This window comes from Neophocaena asiaeorientalis, unplaced genomic scaffold (assembly GCF_003031525.2).
Source record: "Neophocaena asiaeorientalis asiaeorientalis breed wild unplaced genomic scaffold, Neophocaena_asiaeorientalis_V1.1 scaffold212, whole genome shotgun sequence".
Classification (NCBI taxonomy): domain Eukaryota; kingdom Metazoa; phylum Chordata; class Mammalia; order Artiodactyla; family Phocoenidae; genus Neophocaena; species Neophocaena asiaeorientalis.
In genome coordinates, this window is record NW_020174046.1 from 6,105,026 (window position 1) to 6,128,989 (window position 23,964).

Sequence of the window (23,964 nt, forward strand, 5' to 3'; positions counted from 1 at the left end):
GAAAAAGAGGGTTGGTAGACTCATGTCATGAGTGAATGTATTACAGCCCTCAGAAGCTTTTTGACATTCACTTTTAAAAGCAGCAACAGTAACAGCCAACATTTACTGAGCATTCACTACAGGCTAGGCCCCGTGCTAAGTAAACAACACCTATCATCTCACTGAACAACAACCTTCTGAGAGAAAGATACTTATTCCCATTCAAAAGGAAGAAATTGAGACACAGGAAAGTTAAGTAATGTGGTCAAGGTCGCATGGGCACCAAGTGATATAATGAGACTCAGTCATCCTGGCAAGACACCGCATTAAATAAAGAGTACCAATAACATGTTTCTACCTTTAGCACGGGCACATTACGATATTTATCTTACATTAATCACACAGTATTAATGTGTGCTACACAATAAATTTCAGTTAAAAGTGCTTGATTACTAGAAACTTAAAAAAAAATACCTTCCAACTTTATTTCAACTAAATATCTATAAATGTTTTGCTTCGTGGTAGTTAGTTAATATGTATGCTATTGAGGCTTTGTTCCTCTGGGGACTGTTCCTCCATACACATGATCAATTCCTTTTGGAATTCCTAACAGTTCCTGACTCCTGCCTTCCAAGTCCCAGACAGATCCAGACAAACAGGGTAACCGGAGTGTTCACGGCACAGACGGTTCTGGCTGGTTTCCATTTAATCCACTAGGCACAGTGTGTAGGCGTTATTTCACTGCATTACCCAGCCTGGAGCTCCCCACCCCCATGGAATCAGCCTTCCAGTTACAACTCAATCAATGGAACCAGGAGTGAAAATTCACATGCTGGAAAAGAACAACTTTGGGCGGTTCAAAGAAATCCCACCAGAGTTTAATCTCCTTAAAAAACCCTAATTATTTAATTTTCAACATTGGAAGCTATCCCACTTCATGAAGATATATTCTAAACTATTAAAAATACTTAGCACATTGCCATGATACTGTCACCTGAGTGAGTCACTGCAGGTCAAGGTATGATGCCCCCTGGCTGACCATCAGGACCAGGAGGCAATGCTTTTAGGTAATAGCAGCCTCTTCACTTAAAAGCTGCCTTGAGATCCTTCCCGTTCTTCAGCCGTTACACCTCAACGTGGGGTGGCAGGACTTGTGCTTACGCTGTTCGTTCTTCACACTGTGCAGGCACCTTAGGGCTGTGATTTGATGATAGATATGATTTCCACTATTTCCCTCCCACTCAGTCAAGACCAGGAAGCACATACATTTGCTAAATCTTTTCTGTGGAGTGATATACAAGTACAGAGTCTGATTTGTGAGAAAGTGGCCCCCTTGCGGCACACGTGACTGATGCTCCATCATGTCTAACTGTAATGCACCTTTCCCAGGTTATGTCATGACCCACAAAATAATCTCCAGCTAAATAACAACAGCAATAATGGTGATGATGATGATAATAATAAATTCTCTTCTGTGTCACGAGTCTTCCATGAGAAACAGAACAAAGCTTCCAAATTCTTCTCCATGCATATTACAAGCCCTGTCTCAGTCTCTGCATATGAGTGATGTTGTTCAATTGCGACGCAAAGTCCCTGCTGCCTTCTAATACCTGTGACAGTAATCACTCAACCCTGCAAAGTACCTGCTGCCTTCTAATACCTGTGACAGTAATCGCTCAACCCTGCAAAGTACCTGCTGCCTTCTAATACCTGTGACAGTAATCGCTCAACCCTGCAAAGTACTTGCTGCCTTCTAATACCTGTGACAGTAATTGCTCAACCCTGCAAAGCCACTGATATTCTGAAATTTCCAATGTCCGATATACAAATGCCATACCTGGTGACATCTGATACAGTAATCTGTCAAAGACCTTTTGCTCTCTTTCCAAGCACAATAGTTGTCCTTAGGATTGTGATAGTTTTATAAACGTGTTAACAAGTGTCAAACGTATGTTGCACTTGTGTTTTTAGTGAGAAGTTCAACTCAATGGTGTCTCAAATCATCTCTTTTCATCAATAACAACGGTCATCGAAGTAAATAAGGACATTCCTTTCACCTTCATTTTCTGTGCGCTGCAAATGGACCTGACCCTGCCTTTTAGGGATGGATGGCGTTTCTTAATCCCGGATGCACAGCAGACTGTGGAGAGCTTTTAGGAAAGAACTGATGCTGGCATCCTATCCAACCCTTGCTGCCTCCATCTCCCATCCCCAATGCCCATCTCCCAACACACCTCGTAAAAAGTCTAGATTTAGGGTCCAGGCATGGCATTTTTCAAGTTCCCCAAGTAATTCTACTGTGCAGGCAGGATTAAGAATCACTGGTCTTTACCATGTAAATGGCATCATCCCTGCCACAGTAATGAAGTGATTTCAGAATAAAGTGAAAATTATGGATTTTATTTAATGACTGGAGTGATTCACTATATGTGAATGAGAAACCATATAGTTCCAATTGCTTCTGGCAGGTATCTTGTGACTATAGGAAGAATCAGGCAAGAATAGAGAGACAAAAAGAAAGGAGGTTCTGAAGTAAACTGAATTGGTGAGTCAAGTCTAGCCTGAAGCTGCCCTATATATCCCCAGACTTATAAATAAACCTGGTTTCAGTGGTGGGGCAGCCACACACGTAGACCACTCAGATCTTGAAGACCACCTGCTGCAGGGAACATAAATGACTAACAGCCTCAGATGCTGTTCCTTTGGGTCCGCGAGGCCATTCTTCCCCTGGGAAGCTACCAGCCTGGGACTGAGCACTGTGAAGGTATGCGTGCTGGCCCATCCTGCCCAATTTGGGACTCTGCCAAAGGCAACCTTGGCTTGAGGACACCCCACTGGCCTGGCTAAAACTCAATCAGAACTGCACTGTAACCTAACTCTTCCTACCCCATTCTTCCTCCTTCTTTCCTTTCACAGGGGTCAGATCTACATCGGGCCTATTCCTACTCTTTTCCCTTTTATCTTTCACAGCAGTTTTCTACCAATAGACCCTTTGCACATCTAATCGTATCTTAGCATCTTCTTCTTGGAAGACCTGAGCTAACAAAGATGGGTTTTTCTATACTTTTGACCAAAAGCACTCTCACTGTATTAAGCAGAAATGGAATCAGCTGCTGTAATGAAAGCCAAGTAACAGGGAATTAAACCAGGCAGAAGTTTATTTCTCTTTCAGGTAAGCACCCAATTATAAGGAGCTGATGTGGCACTTCCATGGTGTCGGGGACCCAGACTATTTCTATCTTGTGGCTCTGCCATTCTCAATACATAGTTTCCAACTTATGATCGCTATGATGACTTTTCCAGCTCCTGCCACCAGGCATGGACTCCAGGCAGCAAGCTGGGAGGGAAGAGGGAGAAATGGAAGGGTATCCCCCTTCCCTTTCACAGCATGATCCCAAAGCTGCACATATCACTTTAGTTTACTCGGCCATATCTTGCTGCAATGGAGGCGGGAAAATGAAGTCTCTGGCTTCATGGTCATGTCACCAACTAAAACTCTATTACCAAATGAAGAATGGATATTAAAAGAATGGATATTAAAAGAATGATATGGGGATATGTCTAGTAGTCTCTACCACAATTAGTTCTTCACTATTCTGGATAAGTCAAAACAGTTTCTCTGAGTGACCATTAGATTTTGTTTGAAAATTATGGAAAAGCTTCAATGACTTCATGTTAATATTAGACCAAAATTTAAAAACGATAACATCAAGGAATATGAATAAATCTATTGCTGATCTGTTAAAATGCCATTTGGGGATAGTCACTGTCTTATCCATTGCCATGAACAGCCTTTAAAAAGATATTAATTCTTAAGAATGCAGTAAGATCTCATGATAATCATAATCACTCTTACATTTTAAATGTATAAAATGTAAATCAATTTTTCTCCCGAAACTACAAAATCATCTATCCCCACAAAAGCACTCAACCACAAAATCAAGAATAACCAATAATTTATGGGCCACAGTTTGCAAAACAGTGGTATAAATGCTTTTTCAAGTGTAGAAATATATACTTAGAAAGAAAAAAGGAAAGAAAGGAAAGAAGAAAGAGAAAAAAAAACACACTCAGCATCTTCACACAAAAAGTTAAAGTACCTGGAATTGACATCTCCATGTCCGAGCTGCCCATGCTGCCCGTACCCAAATGTGTAGACATCGCCATTCTCCATTAAAACCACTGAAACCAAAATCCAGAGCTTTATTTTTTCATTGTATGCATTTCATATTTCTATCACAACTATACTGAAGGCAGTGCAGTTTTCACTGTTTAAAATTAGTAGAGCCATTAAAAGTAGGCAAGTGAAGCATCGACAAATTTATATTTAATGAGAAATAAATATAATTTCAGTTCTGTAAAATATTTTTGTAGGTTATAAAAATGTATAATGTTTTCATAATGTACACTTTAAAATTCTTACAAATGCCATTTAATAACATAAATATTTAATAAAACATTGGTTTGGGTCAACTGTAAAGTCTTTTTATAATGAGTAACTACATACAAAATGTTCACTCATATCTAGGATAATTATATAGGTAGATGGGTTTGAGCTCTGCACAGATATGTACAACATCAATATGTCTGTCAGAACTTTAGTATTTGTCAATGTCTTATCAAATAAGGAAATATATTGAGTATCAAACGAAAGAATGTAACATTTTTTATGTTTAGGTTGAAGAGTACAACCTAAGCTATATAATCCAAATGTTAATTATTTACTAGGAACTGAAATTTCTACTTTTTAAAAAAATACAGAAATTTGTTGATGCACATCTCTCACTGAACAGTAACAAAGTTTGTGACCAGATTATAAAAATCACAGAATTGTAGAGTTCAAAGGGACTTCAGGGATTATTTTACCTTCAGGAATTTCATGAACTGAATTATAAAATAAGTCCATCAGAAGACAGATTAGAAGTCAGATCTCTACATGTACCACAATGTTCATTGCAGCACTATTTACAATAGCCAGGACATGGAAGCAACCTAAGTGTCCATCGACAGATAAATGGATAAAGAAGATGAGGCACATATATACAATGGAATATTACTCAGCCATAAAAAGAAACAAAATTGAACTATTTGTAGTGAGGTGGATGGACCTAGAGTCTGTCATACAGAGTGAAGTACGTCAGAAAGGGAAAAACAAATACTGTATGCTAACACATATATATGGAATCTAAAAAAAAAAAAAGAATGGTTCTGATGAACCTAGGGGCAGGACAGGAATAAAGCTGCAGATGTAGAGAATGGACTTGAGGACACGGGGAGGGGGACGGGTAAGCTGGGACGAAGTGAGAGAGTAGCACTGACATATATACACTACCAAATGTAAAATAGCTAGTGGGAAGCAGCCACATAGTACAGGGAGATCAGCTCGCTGCTTTGTGATCACCTAGAGAGGTGGTATAGGGAGGGTGAGAGGGAGACACAAGAGGGAGGGGATATGGGGATATATGTATACATATAGCTGATTCACTTTGCTATCCAGCAGAAACTAACATAACATTGTAAAGCTATTATACTCCAATAAAGATGTTAAAAAAAAAAGAGAAGTCAGATCTCTAGACAATCATTTTATAGCTTAAAAGAGATTCTGTAATAAATATACTTTCATAGATTTGAGAGATACTGTCACACTATAGCTTTTAAACACAGTTAACAGACTACATGTGTCAAAACTAAACAAATAGGTTATTTAGCACAATTGTAAAAATGCAGTTATACCCTAAAGTTCCAGCCGCTACCTGAATGGTGAAATCCACAGCTGACTTGTACTGCCCGGAGCTCACAGTCAAATCGCACAGAGCCTGGAGGATATGTTGTGATTTTACTTGCATCCTTTTCTCCTCGTTCTCCACTTCCATCTGTAAGTGTTATAATTTGTAATTAAGCCATTATTCATCTTCAAAATAAAATTTAAAATCAGTTTACTATGGAAAAACAAGAGAAAATGTTAAAAGGAACAAGCAAGAAGAATCTGTAGCTGTTAGAAGTGATAGATCAAGAATCTACCTGCAAAGAAGCAATTTTGAAAAGATATACTATATACTTCTGTTTGCAAATATCACTAAATCAGTAAAAACACAGATAAGGTCTGGTTACAGATAAAGCCTATTAATCTAATCAGTTATGTAACGTAAATGGGTCATTAAGTTATAGAAATAACAAAATTCTAAATGTAATAGTTTATATGGGAAAATTTAGTTTACATAAAAATAACTGCATGCAAAGTCATTTAACAATTGTTTTAAACTTAGTGATATTGTTAGTGCTAGCCATTTAAAAAAAATTTCTAGCTGACTCGCAAATGACTTAGATTTCCCAAACACATCTAGAAAGGCTACTCTGTCCGCCAGTATTGCTAAAACTCAATTGAACTTTAAAAAATTTCTAAAGACCAAATAGCTTTACTCAATGTATTGCAGTTCAATGGTTTCCTGTCGTTCATTTTGTCTGTCCCACCTTGACCCTCAGCCAGTCTGCTCTGTGGTCTTCTTCTGGCCCCCAAACACAACTCTGAACCAAACCCTCTGCTTTTACTCCTTCTTTCCTCCTCCCTTCTTTTCATAATTTCCTACCATAAGCTTGCTTTAAGGCCCTCCCTCCAACCCTGGTTTCTACATTTGACTTTGAATATTCTGCCATTTTAACCATAAAATTTTAAAAACACATTCCAGAATTTAACAACTTTACTTTGGAATGTGTAAATAAGAAAGGCAACTTACTTTTCCTAGTCTAATACTATACATCAACTAAAATACGACCTCTATGTCATCAAGATTCAAATTCCTTACACATGGAATAAATGTAAATCTGGATGGAATTTCAGGTCAGCTAGTCTAAGCTAACTGCTTTGTGATATAGTAAATCTAAACAAGTGTGTATAATATGCAGATACACATGTGGATCTACAGACACACATTTTTTTAAAATTCTGTATTTTCATTACCCATTTTAGAATACTAAGCAGAATAACATCAAATCATTTCATGTTCACATTATCCTTTCCTTTTCTATCTAATATTTCTAACCTTTAGTACTATCCAGGTAAGACAAAATTGGCCTAAATTATGAGTTCCATTTCTATAACTAAATGACTCTAGCATTTCAAAAAGTTTTAAACTCTTTACAACATTAGGACAGTAAAACCTCACTAATTCGGAATAACACAGAATGGGATGGCCTATATTACTTACTGAAAAGGTCTTAATTATAGAATGTTTAAGTAAAAGTTCAGTTTTATTACCTTCAAGCAGTACAGATTATAGATTAAACTAAATGCTATTGATACAATAAATAAAATGTGGTTACCTATATTATAATTCAAAATAGGCCTATATTACATAAAAAATGTACCATAAACATAAAAGTCCTTTAACATACAAGAATTAATTGCTGGACCCAGAGGCTGAAGGCACGTTGAAGGAATCCTTCATTTCTTGAGCCCTTGGTTTGAAAAGCTAGTGATTTTAGACAGGTTTCCCCTTATAAGTATGACCCTGAAAATTCAGAGGAAGAAGTTATTTTGAATTTTTTACTCAAAAAAGATCACAAATACTGTATCTGAAGTACCATAAATTTTGAATTAGTGAGAGGTTTTACTATAAAAGGAAAAAGAATATGATTCTTCTCTTGCTAAATTATCTAATGTGGGTTTGCCAAATTAAATCTGCAAGAATGGATGGGCTAAAAAAAAAAAAAATCACAACATTTAGTTTTACTCCATCCAAAATGCAATATACTCTTAGTTCAAAGACTCCTCATCTTGGAAAGGCAGTGAAATGGTTAAGTATAAACAAGGGCCTACCCATAAAGGAATAAGTATCTTCCAAAGACTATTTAAATAAGATGACAGATATATAAAAATTTTACAGCTTTATCTCAATTGGTAAAAATATCTAATTTTTAAAACCAAATCTGATTTAATACAGAAAACAAATCGTGTTCATTTGATTGTGCCAGACCTAACTAAATTCAATGCTACACCTTAATTTCAGTTTATATAAATGTATTGATGCCTAGTTAAAGCTTTTACCTTTGAATCTGGCATTCTGCCCTCTCCCTCGAATCAGAGATTAAATATAGATACAAAGCCCACAATAGAGACAAAGCATCAGGGAAGGAGGAAAAAAAAGCCTAGTAATTTACTGATTAAAATCATAGTGATTAAAAGAGTACTAGCTATTATTTAGAGGTAAAAAATAATACTAGAAACATTTTGTTCAAGTGCATCTAAACAAACCTTTATCTATATAATTTTTCATTTATTATAGATGGTGAAAATATTGTTATTATAAGAAAAAAACAGGGATAAGGTTCTTGATCACTAGTAGCAGCAGTGACAGAATTTTTTAAATATACATCTGTATCTGGAATTTTATGTCAGTTCAAAAAATTAAGTACAATTCTAGTAATCTAGAAATTTACAAAAGTTTATCAAAGAAAAAAGATACCTAATAAATAGTCAAGAATCTAGTGTAAATTCAAGAACTAGCAAGTGAAATTCAGCAAGATAAATTCTCCTCAAGCTCATTAGTAAAATGTCAATGAGCAGCAATAAAATTAATCTCACATTTTTAGGAAAGTTAGGCTTAAATATTCTTATAATTGGCCATTTAGGTATATCTGCATTTTTCCCTAATATGAGTATGATATTGAAACTGTGATAGCTATAAAGTTTTGACAGATACGTAACTAAAGTATTATATGTATATATACAATTATTTATGCATATTTGTGTACACACACAGAGAAAAGAGGATTCAGTAACTAAAGGACTCTAACTTTTAATTTTTATTTAAATCTATACTTTTTGGGTAATCTTATAAGCATGCATATCACTGAACGTATCACAGAACACAGTGAGTACTTTGAACGAAATCATGAAAATAAAACAGCAAAGCAGTAGTAATTACAATTTGCTAAACACCTCTGTGCTAAACACTGAAAATTTAAATAGCACAGTGGATAGTGCTTTTGGGCACTGGAGCCTAAGAGACTTGGATTGGAATCCTGGCTCTACTATTTGCTAGTTTTATGATAACTGGACACTGGATCTTTTTGAGTTTTAGTTTTTTCCCATCTATAAGATAGGAATAATGGTATATTACCTCACAAGATACTTATGAGAACTAAGTGCAATAATGTATGAAAAGTGTTCAGTCAATATTCACTATTGTTGCTCTCCTTAATCAATACAATAATCTGATGATAAGGCTATTGTTATTCCATTTTGCAGTTGGGAAAACCAAGGCTTTAGAGGGGTTAAGTAGCCAGCCCAAAGTAATAAATGGTAGAGCAGTTTTAGAAATTGATCAAAAATAAGGCTCACACATTTTACCACCACCAAATGGCTGACATCTTAAATTTTTTGTAAAAATAAATTAATTACACATTTAACAAATCTCAAATTTTGTACCTTTAAGATAATTCTAAAAGAGGATTCAAGGAATTCAATTCAAAGAATTCAAGCTAGTATTCATGGAGAATTTTTATTTGCAAAGTATATACATACACACACACACACACACACACACACACACATCTTAATTTAATCTTCATATCAACATATTCAGTTAGGAATTATCATTCCTATTTTTAAAAGAAGGAAACTGAAACCAAAGAGATTAAGAAATTTATGAACGGCCACACAGTTCTAATAAATGAAAAATAGGATTAAAACTGAGGCCTAATTCCAAAGGCTGTATTTCCATTACACCACAGTTTCTTTACAGAAAGCAGGTGTAAAATACACACAGATGTTTTTGACTGCGCTTTCAGATTTTCACATCAGTCACTTTAAGACTATCTCCAGAATAATTCAAATGTTCCTAACTAAGAGTAGTACATTAGAATCTTTTTTTTCTATGTAAGGCACTGAATAGTTGAAACAAATGTTAATTCAGATAACTGTTTAAAATACAGTCTACATTAAATTCTTTAAATACTATATGTTATATGGATTATATGTTATACATAATTGATTCCGTCTTATACACTATTTTGCCTCTGGTCAAAATTTGCCTGTATAGGATAGATTCCGTGACCTTCTCTGAATTCTTTCCAATCAGCCAGAAGCTTTCCAACTTTCCATTTTAGAACTCACTCCTGTTAACAATAAATCCACAGTTCTTACCCTCCACACACCCCTACAAAAAAGTCATAGTCTAGAAAATTTAAATCATTACTATCCTACAATGTGTACAACCAACATAATTAAATGTAAGATAGAACACAGCAATTAATACAGTGAATTTGTCAGTGCAAGATAAACACGGTAATACAAAAGAGAAAAAAAATGTACGTAGGAAAAATAATTTATTAAAAGACTATGACTATATGCAGCAGGAGTAAAAGCAGTGACTGGCAAGGGGATTAAATGACAGCAACAGTGAATGCAAAGGGAGTCACGCAAAGTGAATCTGTGGATGTACAGTGAGTGGTAAGTTAATACTCTAGATAAGATGGGACCCCATCTGATAAAGTATTACTTACACTTTAAATTCATTTTGGTGGTAAAGAGATGAAACTATTCCACTCTATAAAACCATACAATCTGATGATTAAAAGAAAAATGGCCTTATACTGTAATACTACAAAGTAAGTCCTTCCAAAGAGGTTACCCTGTGGCAGACAAGATGGAAGTAAGGCTCGCTATTGTTGAGTAATTTCTATAGCTAATCAGTGTGACATCGTAAAAAGTCTGTTTTAAATTTGGAAACTTGGTTTTCTTTAGCATTTCATTTTAAAATTCTGGAAAAAAACAAAGATGACTGTCTATAAGATACTAACATGGAGCTGAAAAAGTTTTAAAACTGTTTATTGAAATGTGAATAGTTAACCTCCGGTAAAGTATTGGAAGAACTCCACTTTCAAATAATTGGCAAGAAAAAGACACTTGATAAAATCTGTTCTAATACTGGCATAGTAGAAAATGTGAGATCAGAGATTCTAGCAATAACCAAAATAATTTACATAGCACACACCAAATATTATTTCTTAGATTTAAATATTAATGGCATTGTTAGAGCACCCAGTAAATAAAGCAATCACAAATTTTACTATGGTTAATCACATTAGACTTAAAATATTCTCAATTTTTATTTCTGCAGAATATAACTTGAGTAGTGCTCTATTTGTGTTTTTACTAAAAACAGGGGTTTTTGTCTGTTTTGTTTTGCATTTTTGCTTTGAGTGACAAACTGATGGATTGAAACAGGCAAAGAAAAATAAAGTTGATTATAATATATGGCATATGAAAGTTTAAAAATAAAATTAGTCTGTAACAGGGCTTCCCTGGTGGCGCAGTGGTTGGGAGTCCGCCTGCCGATGCAGGGGACGCGGGTTTGTGCCCCGGTCCGGGAGGATCCCACGCGCCGCGGAGCGGCTGGGCCCGTGAGCCATGGCCGCTGAGGCTGCGCGTCCGGAGCCTGTGCTCCGCAAGGGCAGGGGCCACAGCAGTGAGAGGCCCGCATGCCGCAAAAAAAAAAAAAAAAAAAAAAAATTAGTCTGTAACAGTTTTGCAGCCCCAAAAAACGATAAAACATTAGTAAGATTAATTTGCATGGAATATGTGATTTTAAAATCTTCTATTTTGCAGCTTTTATTTCAGGCATTTAAGAAAATAGTAAGTCTCAGTTGTACTACTCAAAGAGTGCTTGGTTCCCATGCCAGGATTCAAGGCAGAATTTATACATAAATTTATAAGTTCTCTGCATTAAATTCTTTCCTGATCTTAGTTGACCCATAATCTGTGGTTTAAGGAAAAATAATCTTACTTTAGGAATATATCAAATATCAAATAAATCATGTGTATTGTGAATATAAACTTTTATATTAAAACAGTGGAAGCGCTGTAGCAGTCAACTCATTATTACTTTATACACTGAATTTAGCAATTCTGTTAATTCTAAAGCAAATAAACAGAACTAAAAAAAGAGAAAAGGACTGCAAAATGCCAGATGGCAGTGATCTAAGAGCAGATAATAAAGTATATAAAATAGAGAGCAATAATTATTTTTTCCACCTTCCCTTAACTTTAGGAAATTTGAAAAGAAATGGAAAAGAAAAAGATATACTGTAAAATGTCTTCTTTTTATTAAAGTTAACCAAAAAAATACAATAAAATAAGATTGACACTTATTGACAAACAGTACACTTTCAGCATGTTCTTTCTCCTCAGGCTATATAATAATGATAGAAGCAAAGTAGAAGAATTAGGTTTGTGCATTTTCCCAGAGACAAAATTCAAATAAGTGGAAGAAATTGGGAAAGTATCCCACCTAGTTGATAAGGAAGACCAAATACCTTTGTGCTTGTCCCGTTTATGCTTTAGCTGTGCTGGATGGGATCTGAGTCTGGCTAGAGCCTGTTCTCGATGGTTCATAAAAATAGGACCAGCAAATACAAGGGGGCCTGAGGAGAAACATTTTGTATGTGCATAGAAAAGCTCACAAAATGAAAACACTACAATGAACAAAAATAATTCAAACTAAAAAGCATGGAAATTAAAGTTTTGGACATGATACTTTTCTCCCAAATCCCCCCCGTTAACCTCCCACTCCCAATCACAACCTACTCATCATTCTACACACAAGTTTTATTATCTTAAATATAGTTAATAAAGTAAAAATTCTGATCTTTTATACTTATAAAATTATTAGGTAGTTACTAATAGTCTCAAATAGATAATCAGAGAGTTCAAATAGAATAAATCAAATTATCTTACAAATCTTTTAATATCATATATATTCAAACTTGGTAAACCACACATCCATTAAAAACAAATATCTTTCCTTTTAAAATACCAAACACCAACAAAGTTTTAAATTAATGATTAAATTTTAACAAGGTCTTCAAGATTTAATATCCACATCAATCCTGATACAAAACCAAGATGTTACTGACAACTACATTCTGTCATAGAGGTAAGAAAACAAGGTGGTCAAAAACAAAAAATTCCTATGATCTGAGATATACATATTTATATACATACACATTTATATACACACATATACATATATACATACATACAACATACACACACATATACATGTACATATATAAAATCACTGCTTTATAAAGACAGAATTGTATAAGCTATATTTGATTTGATTTACTAAAAAAGATAAATCTAACTTTATGATTTTAACCACATACACAAAATCAGACACAAGGATAAGCTGAATTTCATACTGATGATGAAGAGGGGACTCTAAACCCAGTAACAGTTTTAGAACATTAACGGTTCTCTCATAAAACAATTTCTTGCTGAAGCTCCTCTATGTACGTATACATATATACATAAATATACACTGACACAGATTACAGTCATTTCTACTTATACAGTATTTAAGAAAAAAATCTGTAGCCAAATTAATTTCAATAAAATTTAAAAACTGTTTTCCCCATTACTGTTTAGCTTGAAAAGAAAACTTTAAATTATGCCTTAAATTTTTAGTTCTTTTCTTATAGAACAGCACCACAGCTTCCTTGAGTTTTAGCAATATCAAAAATGCTTACAAATTTCAAAACACTAAATTTGACAGTTAAGAAGTTACAGTATTTGAAAAGGAAATTGACAGTATATATGCACTGAACATTTTTAATTAAATTTCTGTGATTCTCTATACATCTTCAGCTTAACTAATTTTTCTAACAATGCAACAAAATGAAACTACTGCTCTGTAATAAAATTTGACAAATGTCATATTAAATACCAAAGTACCCTGCATTAAACATTAAAAAATGGGTAGAAAAAAATATTTAAATTATGTCTCTAGATATAGAAAAAAACACAAGCAGCATCAATTCTATGAAAAACCAACAATAACATATTCTATGATTACTACAGGTAGAAATATGCTAATTTAATGTTAATAGAAGAATTAAATATTATTTTCCAGTAACGCAGTATCAATCATTTTCAAACTAAGATTATATAAACTAAGCTTCATCTTTAAAATATAATAAAATGAGATACATTTCAAATATGAACACATGTCATTTCTTCAACATGCCCTATTTTTCAACTGATTTACTAAAGCAGATAACATAAATCACTCTAAAAAGCGTAAGACACTTTCCAACTATACAAAAGAATTGTAAATATTAAAATAACAATAATATTAAGCTGTATTACCATTTTCTAATTTCTGTGGTCTGCCTGAGATATTATGTCTTTCCATAAAAATATTATACCCATAATATTCAGAGTAATTTAGCTTCTCATAAATTCAATCTTTTCAGAGTCGTTTCTATACATAAATACAGAAGGCCCACTGGCAATCACACATAGAAAGTACATCACTCGAGCTCAACTTAAGTTACCATTTATAATATCAAGTTACCAGGTTCTAAAATACTCTTGTATCCCATGGACTAAAATAATTTTTCTTACATAGTTAAGTCACTCATTTATTCACCAAACATTTTTGATTATCTTTAATGTAACAGACGCTAGGTATCATAGATGCAATGACAAAGACACAGATCTCATTCAAATTCAGTCTACCAGGGAAGACAGAATAAAAACAAAGAATTGCAATATGTTCTAATAAATACTATAAAGTAAATCTATACACATCATATCCTGAAGGATGAAAAGTGATCAAATCAACTTGAGTGAATCAAAGAGGTTTCAAAGAGGGACTTCCCTGGTGGTGCAGTGGTTAAGAATCTGCCTGCCAGTGCAGGGGACACGGATTCGAGCCCGGGTCCAGGAAGATCCCACATGCCGTGGAGCAACTAAGCCCGTGCACCACAACTACGGAGCCTGTGCTCTGGAGCCTGCGATCCACAACTGCTGAGCCCGCAGGCCAGAACTACTGAAGCCTGTGTGCCTAGAGCCTGTCCTCTGCAACGAGAAGCCACCGCAATGCACCACAATGAAGAGTAGCCCCCGCTCACCACAACTAGCGAAAGCCTGCGCACAGCAAAGAAGACCCAACGCAGCCAAAAAAAAAAAAGAGAGACAGATTTCAAAAAATGAGAAAAAGTTTGCCAAGAGAAAGAAGAGAAGAGAGGGCATTCCAGGTAAAAGGAATAGGATTTATAAAAGCATGAAGACATAAACAACATTACTGTATGGTCATTAAAAACACACACGAGTGCTCACGGCGGCGATGGCAACAGCGGCAGGAGGATTGGTTGTCACCCGTTGGCTGTGCGGCGCTGCGCTCGGCGGCGGCCATTGCAGCTTATTTTCAGTTGCTTTCTGAAGACGCAAAGCTCATGGTGCAGATAGTTATTTCCAGTGCTGGGGCTGGAGGCCTGGCAGAATGGGTGCTGATGGAGCTACAGGGGGAGATCAAGGCTCGCTACAGCACTGGGTTAGCTGGAAACCTCCTGGGAGACCTGCACCACTGAGGGAATCCCTGTGCTGATCGTGGGGCATCATATCCTGTATGGGAAAATCATCCACCTGGAGAAACCCTTTGCCGTCCTTGTTAAACACACTCCCGGTGGGGGAGCAAGACTGTGATGATCTTGGCTGTGAGAATGGCACCCCGTACCTGGTGACAGCACTCATCAAAAACAAGATCCTTTTCAAAACTCGCCCCAAGCCCATTATCACTAACGTCCCCAAGAAAGTATGAAAGAACCCCAGATTTTCCTAGAGAGCAGCCAACTCCTTGGACTCATGCTCCGCTGCCACCTCGAGGACAGATGGACAGTTCCCTGGGACCACAAGGGGGTCCTGTTTTAAACACAGGCCACCCACTGGGTACGAACTCAGATCCCTTCCTTATGGCAACAGGTTCTCTTGGTGGAAATTTGGCCCCATTTCCAAGGAACCCACCTCCTTTTCCAACTTCATCAGGTTCACTGGCTTCAAATCCAGCACCTTTCCCTGCTGGTGCTCGTGACCCAAGCATGGCTTCTTCTCCAAGAGGGATGAATCCCACTGGCACAGGTGCAGTTTCCTTCCCAAGGCCGGGTGGTCTCTTGGGCCCAAGCCCAGGGTCAGTTCTAAATCCTAGAGCAGGGGCTCTTCCAGGCCCAGGGCCTGTCTAACCCAAGGTTAGGGAGTCTCCCAGGGCCAGGTCCTATGTCCAACCCAAGGCCAGATGGTGTTCTGGGAACAGGTCCTGACTCCAGAAGTGGTGGCCCCATGGGCCCTGGATCTGGACCCAACATCCTTGAGTTTTAGCAATATCAAAAATGCTTACAAATTTCAAAACACTAAATTTGACAGTTAAGAAGTTACAGTATTTGAAAAGGAAATTGACAGTATATATGCACTGAACATTTTTAATTAAATTTCTGTGATTCTCTATACATCTTCAGCTTAACTAATTTTTCTAACAATGCAACAAAATGAAACTACTGCTCTGTAATAAAATTTGACAAATGTCATATTAAATACCAAAGTACCCTGCATTAAACATTAAAAAATGGGTAGAAAAAAATATTTAAATTATGTCTCTAGATATAGAAAAAAACACAAGCAGCATCAATTCTATGAAAAACCAACAATAACATATTCTATGATTACTACAGGTAGAAATATGCTAATTTAATGTTAATAGAAGAATTAAATATTATTTTCCAGTAACGCAGTATCAATCATTTTCAAACTAAGATTATATAAACTAAGCTTCATCTTTAAAATATAATAAAATGAGATACATTTCAAATATGAACACATGTCATTTCTTCAACATGCCCTATTTTTCAACTGATTTACTAAAGCAGATAACATAAATCACTCTAAAAAGCGTAAGACACTTTCCAACTATACAAAAGAATTGTAAATATTAAAATAACAATAATATTAAGCTGTATTACCATTTTCTAATTTCTGTGGTCTGCCTGAGATATTATGTCTTTCCATAAAAATATTATACCCATAATATTCAGAGTAATTTAGCTTCTCATAAATTCAATCTTTTCAGAGTCGTTTCTATACATAAATACAGAAGGCCCACTGGCAATCACACATAGAAAGTACATCACTCGAGCTCAACTTAAGTTACCATTTATAATATCAAGTTACCAGGTTCTAAAATACTCTTGTATCCCATGGACTAAAATAATTTTTCTTACATAGTTAAGTCACTCATTTATTCACCAAACATTTTTGATTATCTTTAATGTAACAGACGCTAGGTATCATAGATGCAATGACAAAGACACAGATCTCATTCAAATTCAGTCTACCAGGGAAGACAGAATAAAAACAAAGAATTGCAATATGTTCTAATAAATACTATAAAGTAAATCTATACACATCATATCCTGAAGGATGAAAAGTGATCAAATCAACTTGAGTGAATCAAAGAGGTTTCAAAGAGGGACTTCCCTGGTGGTGCAGTGGTTAAGAATCTGCCTGCCAGTGCAGGGGACACGGATTCGAGCCCGGGTCCAGGAAGATCCCACATGCCGTGGAGCAACTAAGCCCGTGCACCACAACTACGGAGCCTGTGCTCTGAAGCCTGCGAGCCACAACTGCTGAGCCCGCAGGCCAGAACTACTGAAGCCTGTGTGCCTAGAGCCTGTCCTCTGCAACGAGAAGCCACCGCAATGCACCACAATGAAGAGTAGCCCCCGCTCACCACAACTAGCGAAAGCCTGCGCACAGCAAAGAAGACCCAACGCAGCCAAAAAAAAAAAAGAGAGACAGATTTCAAAAAATGAGAAAAAGTTTGCCAAGAGAAAGAAGAGAAGAGAGGGCATTCCAGGTAAAAGGAATAGGATTTATAAAAGCATGAAGACATAAACAACATTACTGTATGGTCATTAAAAACACACACGAGTGCTCACGGCGGCGATGGCAACAGCGGCAGGAGGACTGGTTGTCACCCGTTGGCTGTGCGGCGCTGCGCTCGGCGGCGGCCATTGCAGCTTATTTTCAGTTGCTTTCTGAAGACGCAAAGCTCATGGTGCAGATAGTTATTTCCAGTGCTGGGGCTGGAGGCCTGGCAGAATGGGTGCTGATGGAGCTACAGGGGGAGATCAAGGCTCGCTACAGCACTGGGTTAGCTGGAAACCTCCTGGGAGACCTGCACCACTGAGGGAATCCCTGTGCTGATCGTGGGGCATCATATCCTGTATGGGAAAATCATCCACCTGGAGAAACCCTTTGCCGTCCTTGTTAAACACACTCCCGGTGGGGGAGCAAGACTGTGATGATCTTGGCTGTGAGAATGGCACCCCGTACCTGGTGACAGCACTCATCAAAAACAAGATCCTTTTCAAAACTCGCCCCAAGCCCATTATCACTAACGTCCCCAAGAAAGTATGAAAGAACCCCAGATTTTCCTAGAGAGCAGCCAACTCCTTGGACTCATGCTCCGCTGCCACCTCGAGGACAGATGGACAGTTCCCTGGGACCACAAGGGGGTCCTGTTTTAAACACAGGCCACCCACTGGGTACGAACTCAGATCCCTTCCTTATGGCAACAGGTTCTCTTGGTGGAAATTTGGCCCCATTTCCAAGGAACCCACCTCCTTTTCCAACTTCATCAGGTTCACTGGCTTCAAATCCAGCACCTTTCCCTGCTGGTGCTCGTGACCCAAGCATGGCTTCTTCTCCAAGAGGGATGAATCCCACTGGCACAGGTGCAGTTTCCTTCCCAAGGCCGGGTGGTCTCTTGGGCCCAAGCCCAGGGTCAGTTCTAAATCCTAGAGCAGGGGCTCTTCCAGGCCCAGGGCCTGTCTAACCCAAGGTTAGGGAGTCTCCCAGGGCCAGGTCCTATGTCCAACCCAAGGCCAGATGGTGTTCTGGGAACAGGTCCTGACTCCAGAAGTGGTGGCCCCATGGGCCCTGGATCTGGACCCAACTTGAGAACAGGTGTCCTGTTGGCGTCTGGGAATGGTCCTCCCAATCCTAGACATGTTGGCCTGGGCCCCGGACCAAGTCCCAATCTGAGATCAGGCTTTGTAGGTACAAACCCTGCCCCAAGGTACGTTTCCAGGCCTTGGCCTTGGGCCCAACCCAAGATCAAGTGGCCTGGGTCCAGGCCTTGGGCCTAATCCAAGGGCAGGTGGCCTGGGCCCAAGCCCTAATTTGGACACCAGAGCGTGTGGCCTCTTGGGCACAGGATCTGGTCTTAAGAATGGTTGGACCTCAAAGCCCAGATCTTGCCCCCATTCTAAGAGCAGCTGGTCTTTTAGGAGCAAATTCAGCTTCTTTCTCATACGCTTCTGGAAACGTGGGCACAAGCCCATCTTCCATGGCCAGCACACCTGGCCCCACAGGCCCAAACTCGGGTCCTGGCTCTTGGGGAACTGGCCTTCCAGGGCCAATTCCATCCCCCATGTCGAGGGCTCCTGGCCCCACTGGCCCTAATTCAGCTCATTTTTCAAGGCCCGCTGGCCCCATGGGAGTAAATGCTAATCCTTTTCCAAGGGGGACAGGTTCAGGGGGATTGAACCCAGCTGCTTTCTCTCAGTCTTCTAACACATTGGCTTCAAACCCAGTTAACTTCCAGAGGTCTGCTGGCCTCCAGGGCTCAAGTCCGGCAATTTTCCCAAGAGCCTCTGGGCCACTAGGCTCCAACCCAGCTACCTTCCCAGGGGCCAGTGGTTTACAGGGTCCAAGCCCAGCTACCTTCCCAGGGGCCAGTGGTTTACAGGGTCCAAGCCCAGCTACCTTCCCAAGGTCTACTGGCCCACCAGGCCCTGGTCAGGTTAATTCCCCCAGGTCAGCTCCCTAGGCTCTTCACCAGCAGGCCCTGTGGGTATCAACCCAGCTCCTTTCGCAAAGTCAACTGGGACCCTGGGTCTAAACCCAGCTTCCTTTCCAAGGATGAATGGCCCTGCAAGCAAGACTTTGGTCCCATTTCCTAGAGTGGGGAGCCTCCCTGGAACAAACCCAGCTGCTTTCCCCAGACCAGGGGCTCCAATGGCTGCAATGTACCCAAATGGAATGTTACCCCCTTAGGCACCATTTCCTCTCCAGGACCACCTTGGTTTCCAGACACTGTGGTTCTGAGCAGGGGTTGTGTTTTGGGTGAAAGGGTAGATATGGAGCTACAGTCTGAAGTATACAGCTGGGGTTCAAGTTCAAATGAGCCTTTTTCCCCCCCCTCTGTGTCTTTCTTGACTGAAGGTAAAATGTTATCTGTGGGACATGGACTTTGGCAGGTGGGAATGATCCCCAGCCTTCCAGAAGCCTGCTGTGCTTCTGTCCCACAGCTTTCTGCCCCTTGTTTCTTACTAGTTCCTCGTGGACTTTTCCTCAGGGATACATTGGCCTGCAGGTCTCAATTTATATGCGGTCCCCTGCTCACCATTGGAGAATCAGCTCACTGCTCTCTAGAAATGTTGCGTTGGTGAGTGGACCACACTTCAGCAGCACTGACCTGACCACCCTCTACTGCCATACCTTCCCCTGGGGGCTGGAACACAGAACAGGGAAGTACAACCACTTCAGAGAGCCACCAAATACAATTTCTGCTTGCCTGACTGGGCCTGCAGCCCCCTTCTCCTGGGACTTACTTAGAGGAAGCCAGGATCAAGGCTCCACTGCTCATCCCACTCCCTCTCCACTGGTACTCCCAATCAAAGAACCTCAAAATTAAACTGATGTGGATGGGGTTATGTGAATTGGGGTGGGTGTGGGGGGAATGAAGGGGAGAAATCAGTGTGCTTCGTTCAGCCCGATGTGAAAGGACGGTTGGTGTTTTCCTGCAGTGTATCTTTTCTTACTGTTTCTTTAATAAATGGGATGAGAGGGAAAAAAAAAAAAACCACACACACATAGCTGAAATGGATGGAGTATAAGGTTATGAGGCAGAAAGTAGTGGGAAATGAGTTTGGAGATGAATATACAAAAGAGATAATTAATGTCTTTTGATACCATTACACTTCATTGTAGAGGCGATGAGAAGTCCATGAAATGTTTTCAGTTAGTCAACAAGCACATATTAACTACTGACCAATTTCAGGCACCATGCAAGGTTCTAGGAACACATGGATAAACAAGACCCCATCTCTGATTCAAGAAGCTCACAGTCTAATGGTTGAGGGAAAGTTTACATAAAACTCAAGAAGAAATTATGACGGTGTGCTATGACAAAACTTAGCACACTGGAGGGGCAGCTGGCAAAACTTGAGGGTGGGAAAGTATGGAGTTACTTTCAGAAAGTTACTGGTGATACATTTCAAGAACCTAAAAATTATTATTATCCTTTGGCCCAGTAATTATACAAACAGAAATCTGTCCTAAGGAAAACTGAAATATTTTTTAAAAGATTTCAGCTCAAAGGTGTTATTATAACCTTATTAATTGTAATGAAAAATTAAAACAATCCAAAAAGAAGAACAGTTAATAAAAAACTATGGTATATTTTCTCACTGGAATAATATTCAGCCATTAAAACAAGATTTATAAAGAAAAAGTACTTCTGTGCTATTTAAATTAGCAAGCACATAACATCGCTCACCGTTTTGCAAAAATTGAAAATAATACCTAATAAAGGTGGTGCTACAGGAAAACACCACTCTCATACGTTAGTCTTAGGAAGATAAATTCCTATAACATGTTTTAAAAATTTGAAATATCTGTTAAAATTTAAAACATACACACTCTCTGGCCCAAATATGCTATTTCTGGGAAGCTCTATTATATAAACAAAAATTCCACTACATATGGCTACAAGTTTAAGAATATATTATTATAGCAAAATCCACAAAACCCTCAAAATAACCTTAATGACCATGAACAAAATAATGGCTGAAAAAACTGTGGTACAGACATATTATGAAATGTTATGTAGCTATTAAATAGAATGTGATAGATCCATATTCACTAGTATATGTTCATGTTGTACTGTAAAATGGGAAAAAGGTGTTGCAAACAACTGTATATTTAATACAATATCCCTTCTGTAAATAAACATATACCTACACGCTCACATATGTATAGATATCTGCACATGATTATATTTTAATGGAGTAAGATACAGAAATATACCTGTTAGACTAAACCTCATTTGCTTGGTAAAAGAGAATGGGAGGGCAAGGAAAAAACTGCTAGAAAGTTTTTTAAAACGTACATAACATTAAGCAAATATATGAAATATAAGGTTCAGTCAGTGATGGACTTCCTGGTGGAGCAGTGGTTAAGTATCCGACTGCCAATGCAGGGGACATGGGTTTGAGCCCTGGTCCAAGAAGATCCCACATGCCACGGAGCAACTAAGCCCGTGCACCACAACTACTGAGCCTGTGCTCTAGAGCCCGCGAGCCACAACTACTGAAGCCGCGCACCTAGAGGCCGTGCTCCAAACAAGAGAAGCGAAGTCACCACAATGAGAAGCCTACACACTGCAACAAAGAATAGCTCCCACTCGCCACAACTAGCGAAAGCCTGCATGCAGCAATGAAGACCCAACACAGCCAATAAATAAATAAATAAATAAACTTATATATTAAAAAAAAGATTCAGTCAGTGATATAACTGGAAATGTATAAAACTCAATTAGAAGATACCGATGAAATAAATAAAAGTAATAATTTAATTAAAGGATAGGCTTGTGGAAAACCTTTAACCTAAATTCCTGTATTAGTTCAATATGGTATTGCAATAAGGCACAAAAAACTTACAATATAATTATTAAGGGGAAAAAACAGTACACCAATATATATCACAGTATGAAATGATGTAAAATGTCTAAACAAAAAAGTATGCATAGAAAACCTTTAAGAAAGTATACCAAAATTCTATAGTGGTTATCTTTGGATGAGAATTACATTGGTATTTTTTCTTACTTATGTTTTCCATGTGCTTCATATAATATTTTAATTTAAAAGGAGACTTTAAGGTAGTATTGGAAGATCAGCTACTACTGGATTTGACATGTCAAATCAAGAAAACTTAATGGTTTCCGAGGCTTAAAAATCAATAGCAATAACTTCTCAATCACTTTGAAACTGGAGAGACTATAATAAACTTGTTTTTACATTCTAATTTGTGACTATGGGAAACTGATTTGTTTCTATCAAAATAGAATCATTTTATTCTACAGAAGATGTAGGGGGTTTTATTAATAATAATCAAAATTTTGTGATGAGCATCCCAATGTTGCGAGAAAAGCAATCAAGTAGAGGCCAGAGCTGGAAAAGAATCAAATCCAAACAGAAGAGAAGTTTACTAAACAGCCCACCACCACCACTAGCATCCTCATCATCACCATCGCCATCATCACCATTTACACAGGGCTTAGTATAGGTCAGGCATTTGCATGCAAGTCACTTAATCCTCATCCCCACTTAACATAGGTACAGTTGTAATCTTCATTTTAAAGGTAGGGAAACTGAGGTTCAGAGTGGTTATGCTCCAAGTAAAACTTAAGAAGCCAGGATATGAACCAAAGTCTAACTTCAGAACCCATATATTCAACCACCATGCTATATAGCTATGCTAACTATATAACTTATTATCCAAATGAGACTCTCTACCGAGAGCAAAAGGGGGCACTGTAAGAAATACGTCCGAACAGTAGGCATAAAATGGGACTGTCCCAGGCAAACCAGGACGTACCTCACCCCATCGACAGCTCACAATCATGGAATTTTGATTTGACATTTAGGGGAAAAAGAAAGAAGGAAAAATAGGCAACATTATTTGAGCTTAGTTTTCCTTAAAACAGAGCGCTGAGAAGGAATATAAAGATAAGAACACTGATACAATCACAGAAGGAATATAAAGATAAGAACACTGATACAATCACCCAGGAGTTCTGATGACTTAAAGAGTTCTACTTAAAAATCCCACTGAACAAGCACTCCACTTGTAAAGTTAATACAAGTCTCAGAGAACTTATATATCAATCAACTGTCTAATCTAAAAAACAAACTAAAAATGATCACAAACACCACTGAAATAAAATCTGTAAATGAATACTATTGGTACCTAAGAATATATATGTAAGAAAAGTATTATCTGGAAGCCTAATAACATAAAAAAATTAAAGTTCCGACTTTATCAAAAAGTAGTAACCACACTACTTTCGGGGGTTTCAACAGCAA

General features: G+C 38.0%; 1 protein-coding gene and 2 pseudogenes across 8 annotated transcripts in view; 2 read left to right on the forward strand and 1 right to left on the reverse strand.

The window, feature by feature from the left end:
* Nucleotides 1-23,964, reverse strand: part of MYCBP2 (MYC binding protein 2) — a 271,756-nt gene that overhangs the window by 161,115 nt on the left and 86,677 nt on the right. For 6 of the 8 annotated variants that reach the window (XM_024753923.1, XM_024753924.1, XM_024753920.1 and 3 more), the window contains exons 18-20: nucleotides 12,295-12,402; nucleotides 5,733-5,852; nucleotides 4,080-4,161 (exon numbers count right to left, since the gene is read on the reverse strand). In XM_024753923.1, the coding sequence (XP_024609691.1) occupies nucleotides 4,080-4,161; nucleotides 5,733-5,852; nucleotides 12,295-12,402 (310 nt within the window). Of the gene's footprint in view, nucleotides 1-4,079; nucleotides 4,162-5,732; nucleotides 5,853-7,371; nucleotides 7,462-12,294; nucleotides 12,403-23,964 lie in introns of those variants that run through there. The other 2 variants (XM_024753925.1, XM_024753921.1) reach the window with 2 other exon arrangements.
* Nucleotides 15,046-15,701, forward strand: LOC112405502 (chromosome transmission fidelity protein 8 homolog pseudogene; annotated as a pseudogene).
* Nucleotides 17,868-18,349, forward strand: LOC112405504 (chromosome transmission fidelity protein 8 homolog pseudogene; annotated as a pseudogene).